At 34.3% G+C, this 14,935-nt stretch overlaps 1 protein-coding gene across 1 annotated transcript; it reads left to right on the top strand.

The window, feature by feature from the left end:
* Nucleotides 1-6,924: 6,924 nt before the first annotated feature.
* On the top strand, nucleotides 6,925-9,365 carry LOC106357589 (triosephosphate isomerase, cytosolic). Its single transcript, XM_013797271.3, has 9 exons — nucleotides 6,925-7,139; nucleotides 7,548-7,623; nucleotides 7,881-8,004; nucleotides 8,180-8,264; nucleotides 8,344-8,476; nucleotides 8,579-8,673; nucleotides 8,775-8,853; nucleotides 8,957-9,039; nucleotides 9,126-9,365. Exons 1-9 carry the CDS (start codon nucleotides 7,101-7,103, stop codon nucleotides 9,174-9,176), a joined length of 765 nt encoding a protein of 254 aa, XP_013652725.1. The 5' UTR covers nucleotides 6,925-7,100; the 3' UTR covers nucleotides 9,177-9,365.
* The last annotated feature ends 5,570 nt before the right edge of the window (nucleotides 9,366-14,935 follow it).

Here is a 14,935-nt window from a genome sequence, read left to right as displayed (position 1 = left end):
AAGGCAACCAAACCGATTGTACAAGACGCCAATGGAGGTTGAATATCCGAAGTGTCTTCAAATACAAGAAACTGATGTTACATGGACGTGGCATGCACGGCTAGGACATGTGAACTTTGGATTCATGAAGAATATGGTAGACAAAGAGATGGTAGTAGGGATGCTTCAGGTGATATACGAGAAAGATGTGTGCAACGCCTGCTTAGTTGGGAAGCAAACTCGGAAGTCTTTCCTGCCTAAAGCAAAGTATCGAGCATCACACGCATTGGAGTTGGTACATGGTGACTTGTGTGGTCCGATATCACCATCAACACCAGCAAACAATAGATATGTATTCGTCTTAATTGATGATTACTCAAGATATATGTGGACGATGCTGCTAAGAGAGAAGAGTGAAGCGTTCGATCGGTTCAAAATGTTCAAGGAGTTCATGGAGAATCAAACGAAGCTACAACTCAATAATTTTCACACCGATAGAGGAGGAAAGTTCACATCTTCTGATTTCATTCGTTTTTGTGAAGAAAACGGTGTAACTAGACATCTCACCGCATCGTATACATTATCAACAAACGTAGACGAAGAACCAGGATCATTCAAGCTTCCTCATATTGATGTTACAGAAGAAGGAGATGGTGATGAGCATCAAGATCACCAACACCACGAAGAGCAAAACAATAATGAAGAAGAAGTTGTAGACGCAAGTGAACAAGAGCAACTAGCAGAGAACAACGATGCAAACCAAGACCAGCATGTAACATCAAGATATGGTCGTAACATCAGAAAACCAAAGCGGTTCGATGATTACATCCTACTTGCTGAATTTGAAGGTGGCAGACTCTTGCTCACCATCGATGGTGAACCAGAAAGTTACATCGAAGCTGCAGTGATACAAGCTTGGATCGATGCAATGAAGGCAGAGATCGAATCTATCATCAAAAATAAGACCTGGAAGCTCGTCAAGAAGCCGGCAGGTGTGAAACCGATAGGTTTGAAGTGGATCTATAAGATCAAGAGGAATGAAGATGGAACGGTGATCAAATACAAAGCAATGCTAGTTGCAAAAGGTTACATGCAACAACAAAGCATAGACTTCGACGAAGTATTTGCACCAGTTGCTCGGATAGAAATCGTACGACTACTCTTGGCGTTAGCAGCAACTAATGGATGGGAGATCCATCACTTAGATGTGAAACTGCGTTCCTGAATGGAGACTTAAATGAGGATGTATACGTTACTCAACCAGAAGGCTTTATGGAGAAAGGAAAGGAGGATCTTGTGTACAAACTTAGAAAAGCACTATACGGTTTGCGTCAAGCTCCGAGAGCTTGGAACATCAAACTCGACCGTGTTCTCAAGGAGATGGAGTTCACGAAGTGCACCAAAGAACATGCGGTATATCAAAAGAAACAGAAGGGGGAGCTTCTGATCATAGCTATATACATCGATGACTTGTTTGTAACAGGGACTTCGCTCAATGTTATCAAGCAATTCAAAGATGATATGTCAAGAAGATTTGAGATGTCAGACCTCGAGATGCTTACATACTATCTTGGTATAGAAGTAACGCAAGGAGCTGATGGCATTCACATCAAACAAGAAGGATACGCGCAAGGTATACTTGTCAAGACGAAGATGGAGTCATGTAACTATACTCACGTTCTGATGCACACGAGTTTGAAAGTATCAAAGGTAGAGGAGGAGCCTGAGATTGATGCAACATTGTATCAAAGCACCATAGGATGCTTAAGAGAGAATCATAGAGAAGCAGTGAAGCATCTATACTCACGTTCTGATGCAACATCGTGTCGAAGAAATGCGATGCACCTATTAACGGTCTATGGAAGTTCATCGGAGTTCAGAAGATCAACATACCTAAGATTCAAGTTGGAATTAATGGGGAGAATGTTGGATAATTCCAATTAACTTGAGGAGCAAGTTAACTCATTAAAGTGAAGTTTGATGGGTTAAGGAAAAAGGAAAACATATCGAGCTTAGGAATGTTTCCATATTATTATTAGGAAAAGATGTAGCTTCGCCCTTAGGAAAATATGTAGATTCTTCCTATATAAAGAGTTCTCATGGAGAGATGTTTCATTAAGAGAAACACATTGAAAGGTTTAGTTTTGAGAGAGTTTCTAAATCTAATAAGAAGAGAAGTTCTTATAATCTTTGTGTTTGATGAAACTTTAAATGAATGTAGTTTATTGTGTCTCAGCCTTTGCGTATGATGGTTGTTCTTTCTCAGCCTTTGATTGAATGTAATTTGAGCATGTAATGAATGTAATTTGTTCTGTCTCAGCCTTTGTGTATGATGGTTGTTCTGTCTCAGCATCAAATTTAAAAAACCTTTGATTGAATGTAATGAACTGTGTGCGTACGATGCTTGTTCTGTCTCAGCCTTTTGTGTATGATGGTTGTTCTATCTCAGCCTCAGATTTTAAAAAAACCTTTGATTGAAGTTGGTCTTAAGGTTTTTTACGCTTAGTACTTTGGAGATACAATACAACCACTTATAAGCAATAGTGCTGTTATTTGAGCTATCATTTAATACAATCCCATTGCTTTTTCAGTTTTTCTTATATGGCATGTATGATGCGGGAAGCAACGGAATGCGATTTCAAAAGGTACATTTTTCTTCTTAATGACTTTAATGTCGTTTCCGAGTCTGTTTCAGTTTAATGACTATGAGTTGTAATGCAAGTTCAAATTGAATCAAGTTGAAGTTTCATTTCGTTTATGAGTTTGATTGAACTTGAGTTTATTGTTTCAGTGTTGTTTCAATGTGTTGTAATGTCTTCTTTTTTAAAAAAATTATGTTCTTTCATATGTTATGAAATCCAATCATTCTATTTAAAAAAAAAAAAAAAATTTAAGAACCTCAATGAGGTTCTACCATTGGACGATGAAAAATTAAATTAGATTAACAAAGGTTCTAAACCTTTCAAATCAATGTATTTATTACTAATTTATTGATTAGAACCTATAAGAGGTTCTTATTGATGGACATGCTCTAGAGAGTTGGAACGTGTCAGCTTCTCGACTCTCCTTTGCTCTCATTCCTTCGCCATATGGCCGTTAGGGATTTTCTGGCTTCGTCAATCGAATAAGGCTGTTTTCTCTCGAATTTATCACAAGATTATTTGAAACCTCTTCTTCTTCTTCTTCTTCATTTGCTCAGCTATCCTTACATGGAAGAAGCCGTCTGAGTGTTTTATTTTTGGCCTGAGCATGGCTACAATACACACCACATAATAATTGAAATTGACTGTAACAAAGAGAACAAAATCTCTCGGCATGCCAGTTGTTCCTATACTTCCAGTGGAAGCTCCTCGAGATGAAGTTTCATCTGTTCCTACACTATTGAAACAACGTTCTAAATTTTTTCATCATATTTATAAATTTTTCATTACGTATTTATTATAGAGAAATTTTCTAAGATATACCTAAAATTGTTTTTGTCACAAATATAGAACTTAAAAATAAAAATGACCAAAATAAACTTAAATATTTTATCAAAATAAGTAAATATACACTTATACCCCTATGGTTAATTAATCTAGATATTATGATTTAGAGTTAAAGGGTTAAGTTTATGGTTTAAGGTTTAGGGTTTAGAGTTTAGAATTTAGGGTTTAGAATTGATAAGTGGAGTTTTGGGGATAGGATTTCAAAATTTAAAAATTAAAAAAAAAATTAAAATTTTCAAAATTAAAAATGCTATTTTGATCATTTTAGTTTTTAAAGTCTATTTTTATAATAAAAACTTAAGAAAGTCTATTTGAGAGAATTGTCATTTATTATAACTGAGTTCCTAAAAATATATGTATGTTTAATATAAACCTAATAAATTAATTACATTTTTTTGTAAGTGTAACGTTTTTCTCTTTGCCATCTTCAAGGTGCAATTCAACCATAATGGAGACCTATTCACTCTTCTATCGACATACAAAGAATGAGCATCTCTACATGGAGAGAGAAGAAATAAATTGTGTTGGAAAAATAATATGAATGGATGCTTTTATTATTCAAATATTAATAAACAGATCTTACCAAATCCTACCAAACTCCCCTTCTAAATGCCCATTAAAATCCTTGAATTCAAATAAACCTTTTGAATTCCATCAAAACTTAAAATCTTCAAAAGCTTCTCAAATCCTTAATACAATAAGTCCCCCCTAAGATAATTTTGAAGTAAATAGGATAGAAAGTTGATGATCCAAACATGATAGTTCATAAATACCTTTAAAATCTTGGCTATCCTCTTTATGCCCACCCTAGTGATCTTCTAAGACCGGCATACAGCGTTTAACATCAACAACCGATGAAGCAACTTTTCTAAAAGAAAGCGCATAGTGGAAAGGTGAAATAATGGCACTGGATTGCTCAGATCCAGTTGTGCTTTTGGAGACACTTGTGAATTTTATATTTACCATTATTCTTCAGTTTTGCGGTGTTTCTGGTAGACACTTGATATGTTCGTTTGGACGGTGTGACTTGAAGCTCTAAACACTCTCTTAACTGTCCATCCACAAATACAATCTGGTGGAAAGTGATACATTCGCGTTTTCATTATCATGGGCTTTCATGTAGTAGAAAATTGGGTGTACTTATATTACCTTTTGCAGTCTACAATTTTCATAATTTTGTTTTATGTTTATATAGTTAAGTATTTTGTTGGTTAAAGTTTTAATAGTTTTAAGTCAACTTTTTTTTAACACTGAGTTTCATTCATTTGAGATGATCCAGTACATGACAATATAGCAAAATAGTTTATGGGTAGAATATTGAAAACAAATGCAACAATAAAACACTAAAAGCAACAAAAGATATTAGTAGGTACAATCAAAGGCTCATATAGAGCACCCCAAAATAGACAAAGTGAATCTTTTGAAGAGCAAGCAGAAGCATGAAAAGATGAAGCTCTATTAGACATGCAAGTAGAAACTTAGAAGAGGATCTTAGCCTTGAGAGTGATAATAGGATTTAATCAAATTGGACCACCACAGGCTAGTAAATGTGAGAAGCATCACAACATTAATTACTTGCAATGACATCACCAGTAAATCGTTTTCTCATGAAACCTGAAAAAGGGTAAAGACCAAAGCCTTAATCTGAAGTTAAAAGATGAATGTAAATCCACGAGATAGAACCCTCAGAACTGCAAGCTCTACCTTTATCCACAATAGTGGCCTAAGAAGAGTGCTGATCTAAAGTCCGATTTTAAATGATGAATCATGCCCATTCCGAACAATGATACTAAAAGAGCTCCTTGCAGAAGCATCAGTCTCCAAAACAAATTTTACTCTAAAACACTGACTTGAAGAGCATACCGCACAAGAGGAAGAATTTGGAAGATAAACGAGAGAAGCCATTGTGAAGAAACTCGCCACCGCCAAACCCAAAAAGAGATGCAAAGAACCAGGAAACAAACCGAAAAGATAACGCTACAAATAACCAGCACGACGACCCAGAGAACAAACCAAACAAACAAAGAAGCATAACAACGACACCATCTCCACTTGAATCATATGAAATCAGAGAAAGGGGACAAAACCCCACTGTTGAAGGATCCGAAGCTCCGATATCAGTGCAAGATAGAAGACAATCGGATCTGAGACTTCGAACCTCTCCTAATCCGATAGCATCAGCAAAACGTAGACTTTGACTATCAAGAGAAGAAGACCAGATGATCTACATCTAACAACAAATAAAAAAATAAAAAGAAAGAGAGGAGGAGAGACCAGCTCCAATGCTATTGAAGCCATCAAAGCCGGTCTCGGAGCGTTGACGGCGGTTTAGGGTTTTCTGAAGTCAACTTCTTATTATATATAAAAATAAAAACGACAACCCACATGAGATGTTACACATAGCGGACGTTGAAGGGACTCTATGGGCTAAGACACATGTCATGGATAAAAAGAATCGGGAGGAGTGTTTGCCGATGGCTGCAGAGCAATCGTCAGGTCAAACCAGAATTTGTTATGTAGATGACACTTGGAGAGAGCAAGATAAGTTCACAGGACAAGGTTAGTACTGTTGTAGGACATGTTCAGATGATAAACTGATGGGTGCGATGAATCTTAAAAGAAGCTTATCAGTCTTACACGTAGAATGTGAGGTTCTAACTTGGGCTATATAATGAATGAAGACCCTATAATTTTCAGAGGTATTCTTTGCCACAAATTATTCTAAGTTGGTGAATATGGTATCAACGCCTGATGAATGGTCAGCGTTTTCTACCCATATAGAGAAATTTTGACGGAGTAAGACTTTTCCCCAAGATCAGGATCAAACATATTTCAAAAGCAAAAAAATCAGTTGCGGACAAATTTGCACACGGTGCTAAGAGTTCTCCTTCTGCAATGCTCTATGTCGATTCTATACCTCCGACTTGATTTTCCAAATCGATAGGGTTATTTTTCTTTTTTTAGTTTAGCTATTGTCATAAAGAAGTTAACTTCTTATTAAGGTATATTCTTTGTAGAAATAGCCTCAGCGAAAAACAGACAAACGAAGCTAACCAAAATATATAATTGAAATTTCAGAACAACAGAAAACGTTTAGAAATTTGGAGAAACTAAAACAAATTATGAACTAGTAAATATGAATAACATGTTTAATAGGCTTTGCGGTTCACTTAAATGTCTATAATATTAAATCCTCCCTCACAAATCAATGGAGAAAACTGATATAAGAATGACAATATAATTTTTTATAGAATAAATAACAAAATAAATATAAGAATATGAAAAATTATTAATGGGTCTGATTTATTATTTGATGTGTCTTAGCGGGCTAGGACTTTATCATAATAGCGCACACTCCACGCCGTGATGACCCTACCGACCAGACCTTGAGCAACACGTCCCTCCTCCTAGATAATTTACTTTATTACCCTCAGCTTTCCTCAGTTTCCTCCTAGTATAGTCTTCAACAGGTAGACACGATCGTCACTCAAAATATTCTGAATATATATTTATTTATATATAAATGTGACCCCTGCGTGAGTCATCACCCACTCAACACACACGAGATCTATCTCCAGCGTCGTCTCTGTGACTCCAAAAGCTTTTCCTCCTCGTGATCATCGTTTGAGAAAGATGGCCAGAAAGTTCTTCGTCGGAGGCAACTGGAAATGCGTAAGCCATCTTCTCTTCGCCATAGTCTTCTTTACTTCATCGCTAGATCGGACAATCCGGATTTGATTATCGTTTTTTAAGTTTGCAATCCGAAATCCAGATCCATGTTTTGCTTTGATGTATGTGATCTGATTCCTGTGGTTGAGATTTGTATGCAGTATCTCTTAGTTGATCTCTCGTGCTTAAGCTTTGATGCAATCAGATCGTGAAACTTGTTGGCTACAAGTGTTTCAATCATTTTGAGATCGATGGACTTTGAATTTCAGATTCATGTGATGTGATCTCTCCAATGGTTGAGATTTGTTGATTCGATGAGCATTAGAGTCGTTGGCTAAAGTGTTTTAAGATTTGTTATTGGGAGAGAGATTCTTATGATGGCTATGTTGTGAATTTTTGAATGAAATGTAGAACGGAACTGCTGAGGAGGTGAAGAAGATTGTCAACACTCTTAACGAAGCTCAAGTTCCTTCCCAGGATGTCGTTGGTATGTTCAGCATCTCATTTTACTTTTGATAGAATCATTGAAATATAAGGTTATCTGCTTTTGGTTTTGCATGTCTAGCTTCTGTATTGCTTTTGTTTGGATAAAATGTATTTGTCACATGAATTTGGATTAAAAAAGATTCCGTATGCATGGATGGTCAAGTTTATCGAGTTGTTGCGTTTTATTTGTTCATATGTGCAATATTGCTTTGGTTTTATGTGATTGGTAATAACGTACTTGAAATTTTACAAGTGCAGAGGTTGTGGTTAGCCCTCCATATGTGTTTCTTCCTCTGGTTAAGAGCACATTGAGGTCTGACTTCCATGTTGCGGCACAGAATTGCTGGGTCAAGAAAGGAGGTGCCTTCACTGGTGAAGTCAGGTGAAATTTCTCTAGCCACTGATGTCTACTTCAAACTGTTATATCCTTATGGTTTTATGTAGTGAATATATTTGGTTTTTAAAAACGAATTTATATCTTCGTTTTGTCTGCTCTTATTCATCTGTGTTTCATATTGGATCCTGTCTCTTGTGCCTTATGTAATTTGTGTGTGCAGTGCTGAGATGCTTGTGAACTTGGACATCCCATGGGTTATCCTTGGTCACTCTGAAAGGAGGGCACTTCTCAATGAAACAAACGAGGTTGGTGACTTTTCATTACTCTACCATTTGGATTGGAGTGCCATGATTTTGATATTTAACCTCTATCATACATTTGTAGTTTGTTGGAGACAAGGTAGCCTATGCCCTTGCTCAAGGTTTGAGTGTGATTGCTTGTGTTGGCGAGACTCTTGAGCAGCGAGAGGCTGGGTCGACCATGGATGTTGTGGCTGCCCAGACTAAAGCTATTGCTGGTATACATGCCTATCTACTAGTGTTTATCACCAAACTGCAAAGAAATGGTTTGTTGGGCATTTTTTTCTTACATAGAACTTCCTTTTTGTTGGTAATGACAGATCGAGTGTCGAACTGGTCAAAGGTTGTCATAGCCTATGAACCAGTGTGGGCCATTGGAACCGGAAAGGTTGCAAGCCCAGCCCAAGCTCAGGAAGTAAGTTATTCTCAGTGCGTGTGCGTGTGCGCGTGAAGCATTGTTGCTTATCGTCATGACTTGATACGAATACCAATACTCTCTCTGATTGATGGATACAGGTGCATGATGAGCTGAGGAAATGGCTTGCAAAGAACGTGAGCGCTGATGTCGCTGCTACAACCCGCATCATTTATGGAGGTGAACAATAATACATGTCATATTACTTTACTTTGATTTTAACCAAATGCCTCCACAAATTTTTTTTATTATACTTAAATTGGTTTTTCAAATGAACTATCAGGATCCGTTAATGGTGGTAACTGCAAGGAGCTGGGTGGTCAAGCCGATGTTGATGGTTTCTTGGTCGGTGGTGCTTCTCTAAAGGTACATATCTTGTGTTTGCCTTAGTTTGTTTCGATCAAAACCATTATCTAATGTGTTCTTTCTTCTTTGACTGTTTGCTTTTGCAGCCTGAGTTTATCGACATCATCAAGGCTGCTGAGGTGAAGAAAAGCGCTTAATGACTTCACTAAACAATCTCAAATCCTTTTGCTTCTTCAGTCTCAACTCTGATAGAAAAAATGAATAAGTTGATACAGTATCATTATGACACTCTTTGCTTCAGTTGTATGTTGTCTTGAGGAGGCAACAAATATTTTCTTGGCCGATTTATTTAGCTGTCAATTTACAAAATATCTCCCTTTCGAATCTTCCTTATTGAAGTCGTGTTTGGTCTTTATTCTATTTTTAATGGGGATTGCAATAATATTAAAGGGTAAACAAGAAAGAAAAAAAGAACAGCCTAGCCTCGACAGTATTTTTGGACTGCAAACGCAAGTCCAGTGTAATTGATTTCGACTCAAATTACAAATGTCCCGGCTTATCTATTCTAATAGAACACTGGTTCCATTGATGGTAACAATTAGCCCTTATCTTTAGTTTATGTTCATTGGTTGTACTGTCGCGGTACATGTTTGGTACCATCAATGGAACCAATGTTATAGGAGCATAGATGTGGTATAACTTCGTTGTGTTAAATCATTGCGACGGTGAATACAATAACAGTACAAATAGGTCGTGGTATACTTATGTTTTAACTTTTTACTCTACCCCTTGATATCTTCAATCAATTGCTCCATTATTCTAGGATGAAAAAAAAAACTTTCAGATACTCTTCCCTTTTTTCCTTTTTAATTTAATACTTATTTAAATCACGAAAATTATTAAACGACCTACCAACCAGATGAAATCTAGTTATTTACAAATTTACCAGGCGGACTATCCAAATCCATACCATACCACCTGTTAAACTTGGATCCAGAGATAAAAATCTAGACATCAACTAAGTATTTTCAAGTTTTATTCATTCTTTCTATTTTTCACTGAAACAAATCAATCTTATTTTATTTCATCATTTTATCACATGAGAAAAAAATAATCTTCAAATAAAAGAAAAATCAAACTTTTTTCCAGAAAAAAATTACGAAATAACAAATCACGAATTATCCATCGAAAGAGAAGAAAAAACGAACCTAGAATGGTATAACTTAGTAAAACTTGATATAACTATAAAACTTTGTACAACTTAGTAAAACTTTAAATAGTTACACTACAAGAAAAATACATTTTTATAGCGGACGAATAACGCTATGTAACGATACGATAGCGGTTTTTGAAGCGCTGTATCATCGCCCGTCATAATAGGTAAATGACATTACATAGCGGTTTTTAGCGTTGCTATTTTTTCTTCCGCTACAATAGCGCCTTTCAATATGCAATTAATTTTTTTTTAATAGCATGTCTTTAATGCTATTATTTATTTTATTAACAGCGTTTTTGATTTGTTATTGTTAAAACTACTATAGCAATTTGTTTCTGCTATATATTGTAAATTATATTTTGTTAATTATTTATTTTAGAATTATTTTTCAGTTAATAATTTAAAAATAAAAGCATAATTAAAATTTAAAATTAATTCAGATATTTAAAATTTCTTTTTTAATATTGATCTGTAACAAAATTGGATTACAAAAATATAAAAAAAAAATCTAATTAAATAATAAACCAAAAACTTTAACCTAATTACTAACTAAACCAAGCTTTAACCTAATTATTACTAACTAAGCGCCACCCCAACACCACCACCTTCGTCGTTTCTTCATCTTCCAACCCTCACCCGTCGCACCACCACCTTCGTTGTCGTGTTCTTCCATGATCTTCATCGTCTTATCAAGCCATGAACTTTGTTGCCTTCTTCATCTTCCAGTCCTCACCCGCCGCACCACCATCTCTGCTCGCGACCATCTCTGTCTACCCCAACGCCGCCCCTGCTCTGTCTTCCCCGACGCCGCTGCTCGGTCTTCTCCGACGCCGCTGCTCGGTCTTCTCCCACCTTGCTCTGATTCTCCAAGCTTACGCTATTGCTCTAGTCTTTCTCTGAAACCTTCTTACAAACCAAAAAAATTAATCAAGTAAACAACAAAGAGGGTAAAAGAGAAGAATGAATACCAGAACAGAGAGGAGGCGTCACTTCGTCACAGGACAGAGAGGAGGCATCACGGTTCAGAGAGAGAGAGAATAGAGTAGATGGGATGATCCTCCTCTGTTGTTGTCTCACGACCTCCATTATCTGTAAGGAGAAGGATACTGAGCGATAGAGAGGATGGTGACAACAAGTCTGTGACTTAGAGAAACTGAAGATGCAGAGAGAAAGAAGATGAGTTTTGTGAGTCTAGACAGTTACAAAATTTTTGGATCTGAAAACAAAAGCGACAGAGAGAGAGAGAGAGGAGAAGAAGTAGGAGTAATCTGGACCCTTCAAAAAGTTTAATCAATGGTTGTGATTACATAAAGCATGATCTCCGTCCTTGTATGTGATTGGCCAGTTTGTGTTGACCAATCAAATTTTTGTATTTGATTCCTATTTTTCTTAATAACATTGTTTTCTATTTTATTTTGTGTGTTTAGTATAAAAATATTTATGATATATTTTTGAAAATAAAAATTATTTTAAGAAAAGGTTTAAAGTTTATGATTTTGTGATTTATATTTGGATATATGAAATATAGTTTAAAGTTTATGAACTAGAGGATTTAAGTTTGAAATTTAAAATTAAGGTTTAGAATTTGGATATATGAAATATAGTTTAAAGTTTATGAACTAGAGGATTTAAGTTTGGCATTTGAATTTTGTGGTTATATGATTAAAAACTGATTTGATAAAAAAAATTATATGATTTGATAATTTCAAAAATATTCAATTTTTTAGTTTTATATCTAAGATCTGAAGTTTAAGTTTTCATGTATTATAAAGTTTATAGTATTATAGTTTAAAGTTTGTGTTTAAAGTTTAGGGTTTAGAGATTCAAAAGTCAAATAATGATTGTTGCCACTAGATCAAATTCAATCAATGGTCCTAAAAAAATAAAATTGTTCTTCTCATTTCACTTCAAAAATTGCATAAATTTAAAGAATTAAACATGATAATTAAAATTTAAAAAATAATAGAATTTGAGGATCAAAAGTCTGAGGTATTGAGATTTGAGATTAATTTTTAAACTGTAATCTTAAATTAGTTTAAAGATTTTAAATAAAAGAATTATACTAAATGAAATTAGTTTAAGGGTTTAAAGGTTTGAGTATAGGGTTTGAGCTCAGGGTTTGAGAGTTAAAAGTTTGGGGTATTGAGATTGAGATTAAATTTATGAAACAGAAATAGTTTTTGACTATATACTTAATATCTGAGTTTAAAGTATATGTTTAAAGTTTAGGGTTTAAAAATCCGTTTACGGTTTACGGATTTAAAAAGACAAATATAGCATTTTTAATTATGTGCTATTAAATATATGTCTATTAAACATATGCTATTTTAGACGTTTCACCTTAAGTGTTATGTAAAATATAGTAAGAGGAAAAGTGAAACAAGTACGAGAGGGAAAATCAATTATTTTTCCGCTTTAGATATGCATAGCATTTCAAAACTAAAAGTGCTATGTATATGTCCGAAAAGTGTTTTGGAGAAATTAAAATCGGACCAACCTAACATAGCGTTTGTATTTTCGCAAACGCTATCTAAAAGTAAGAGATATGTCAACAATAGCACAATCGAAAAAAACGCTATCCCGATCTGCTATTAAAACTCATTTTTCTTGTAGTGTTAGATTGTATAACATAGTAATACTTTGTGAATTTTGATGATGATGACTTAATTTTATAGTTACGTTTTTCTATGAAGTGCTACTTTCAAAGAACAAAAATGAAACTATCTGACCTTTGATAGTAGAGACATGGAATAAAGTGAGAAGGATGGTGATTTAGGTAGTGAAGAGATTAAAAAAAGAGTGTGGATAAGAGTGTAGGAGAGAAGGACACTAGAAGTAATATGAAAAAAATATTGTGGGGATGAGAAAAGCGAAAGAGAAGCAATAAAAAACAAATCAACCATTGGCAACCAATACAAGTGGCAAAGAAAGAAACCAATCATTGTCAATCAATACAAGTTTTTGTAACTTGGTAACTCGGTCAAAGTAACTCGGTCAAAATTTTGTTATTTATATTTGTGTAACTCGGTAAGACTTTGCGAGTTTTCCATTTTTGTTTGTCACTTAGTAGATCTTGATATTACTTTGTTTTGTGTTGTTTAACTCGGTAAAAGTTTGTCAAAGTTTCATATTTCTATTTGTCAAACTTATTATTACTTTTTTTAGTGTTTGTGTAAATTTGGTTAAACTTGGAAAAAACTTTACATTCCATTAAGGTGATACAAATTTTGATTAGTTATACATCCAAATTCTTATAACTACTAGAAATAAGACAACATAGAACTATCAATATTTTCCTTGCACTATAGGGTTTCTCAATCTTCATAGTTGCCTTAAGAAGTAGAACTTCTTCTTTTAACACACTAACTTTGTTATTTGTGTTTATGTTACTTTGTTTGTTATTTATGTTCGTAAAACTTGGTGTAACTTAGGATAACGTTGGTCAAGTATCTCATTTTTGGTTGTCAAACTTCGTAAAATTTAGTATTACTTTTTTTCATGTTTGTGTAATTAGGTAAAAATTTACCAAAGTTTTCCATTTTCGTGTGTCAAACTCTGTATAACTTAGTATTTTTCTGTTTGTACAATTCGGTAAACTTTGTCAAAATTTTCGTTTGTCATTTGTCAAATTTCGAAAACTTAAAAAAAAAACTCGTCACTGAACTAATTTGATAGAAGTTATGATTAACTGTATAACCAAAATTTCAGAAATACCATGACAGTAGGAATAAGACAGCATACAACTATCACTATTTTATTCCATTATTAGGTCCTTAATTCGCATGGTCATTTGAGAAACCACACGGAGACATAAATAGTATTGGAAATAAGGATTTAGATCAGATTTGGAGAACTTCTCGATGCTACCCTCGCCGCTGCATCAGCACTTAATAGGTAGCCTTAGAGTTTTAACTCTTGATTGACCATTATTTTCTGGAAAAAAAACCCTGAAAATTGCCCATTAGGTGAAGAAAGATGAAAAGGGGGAAATGAGATGAGAGAAAATGGGTTGAGAGGATTGAGAAGATACTAGAAATGAGAAAACCCTAAAAATTAAAGCAATTATAATTATCAACTTCGTTTTTGGGGTCTGGAAAAATATAAAATTTTGGGAAGGAAAATTCTGAAATTTGGGCGGGAAAAATTTTTACAACATTTTTTGGGTCAAAGTTTTACCAAGTTTGTAGTTTTACAAAAAGCTTCAATGTTTTACTTTTCCATTTTTTCATTTATTTTAGTTTTACTGTACTCAAAAGATTTATATTATAGTTATACCATTTATATTTAGTTTCCTACAATCATTTCCCATCGAATCATGTTGTAATATAATTAATTTTGTGGCATATATAAGTTTTGTAATGTCACAAGGTCAATACTGAGATAAAAAACATAAAAGAACACGATATTTTCTCTATTATAAATAGTACACAACTATGTGATGAAAATTTTGACTATAATTGATTTGAATTTAAATCAGAAAAAAACTAACAAATAATAAGCATAATACATGTAAACAACCAAACAAGTTAAGAATTTGTATCTTTAAATTTTTGTATTTTATCAGTTTACTAAGTTTTACTTAGTTTTTCTATCGTATTGAAGAATCATCTTGAATTATAGATGCAACTAATCATGGTGTGCATTTCCTTCTGGCTTCCGAATTTAAACTTTTTCAAGAGCAAGTATGCACTTTTATGTATACTTTAATCGAAATAAATCAGAATTCTTAATATTCGGAGC

This window comes from Brassica napus, chromosome C4, assembly GCF_020379485.1.
Source record: "Brassica napus cultivar Da-Ae chromosome C4, Da-Ae, whole genome shotgun sequence".
Classification (NCBI taxonomy): Eukaryota; Viridiplantae; Streptophyta; class Magnoliopsida; order Brassicales; family Brassicaceae; genus Brassica; species Brassica napus.
Note: the sequence above shows the minus strand (reverse complement) of the source record. Positions and strands in the feature narration are given on the sequence as shown.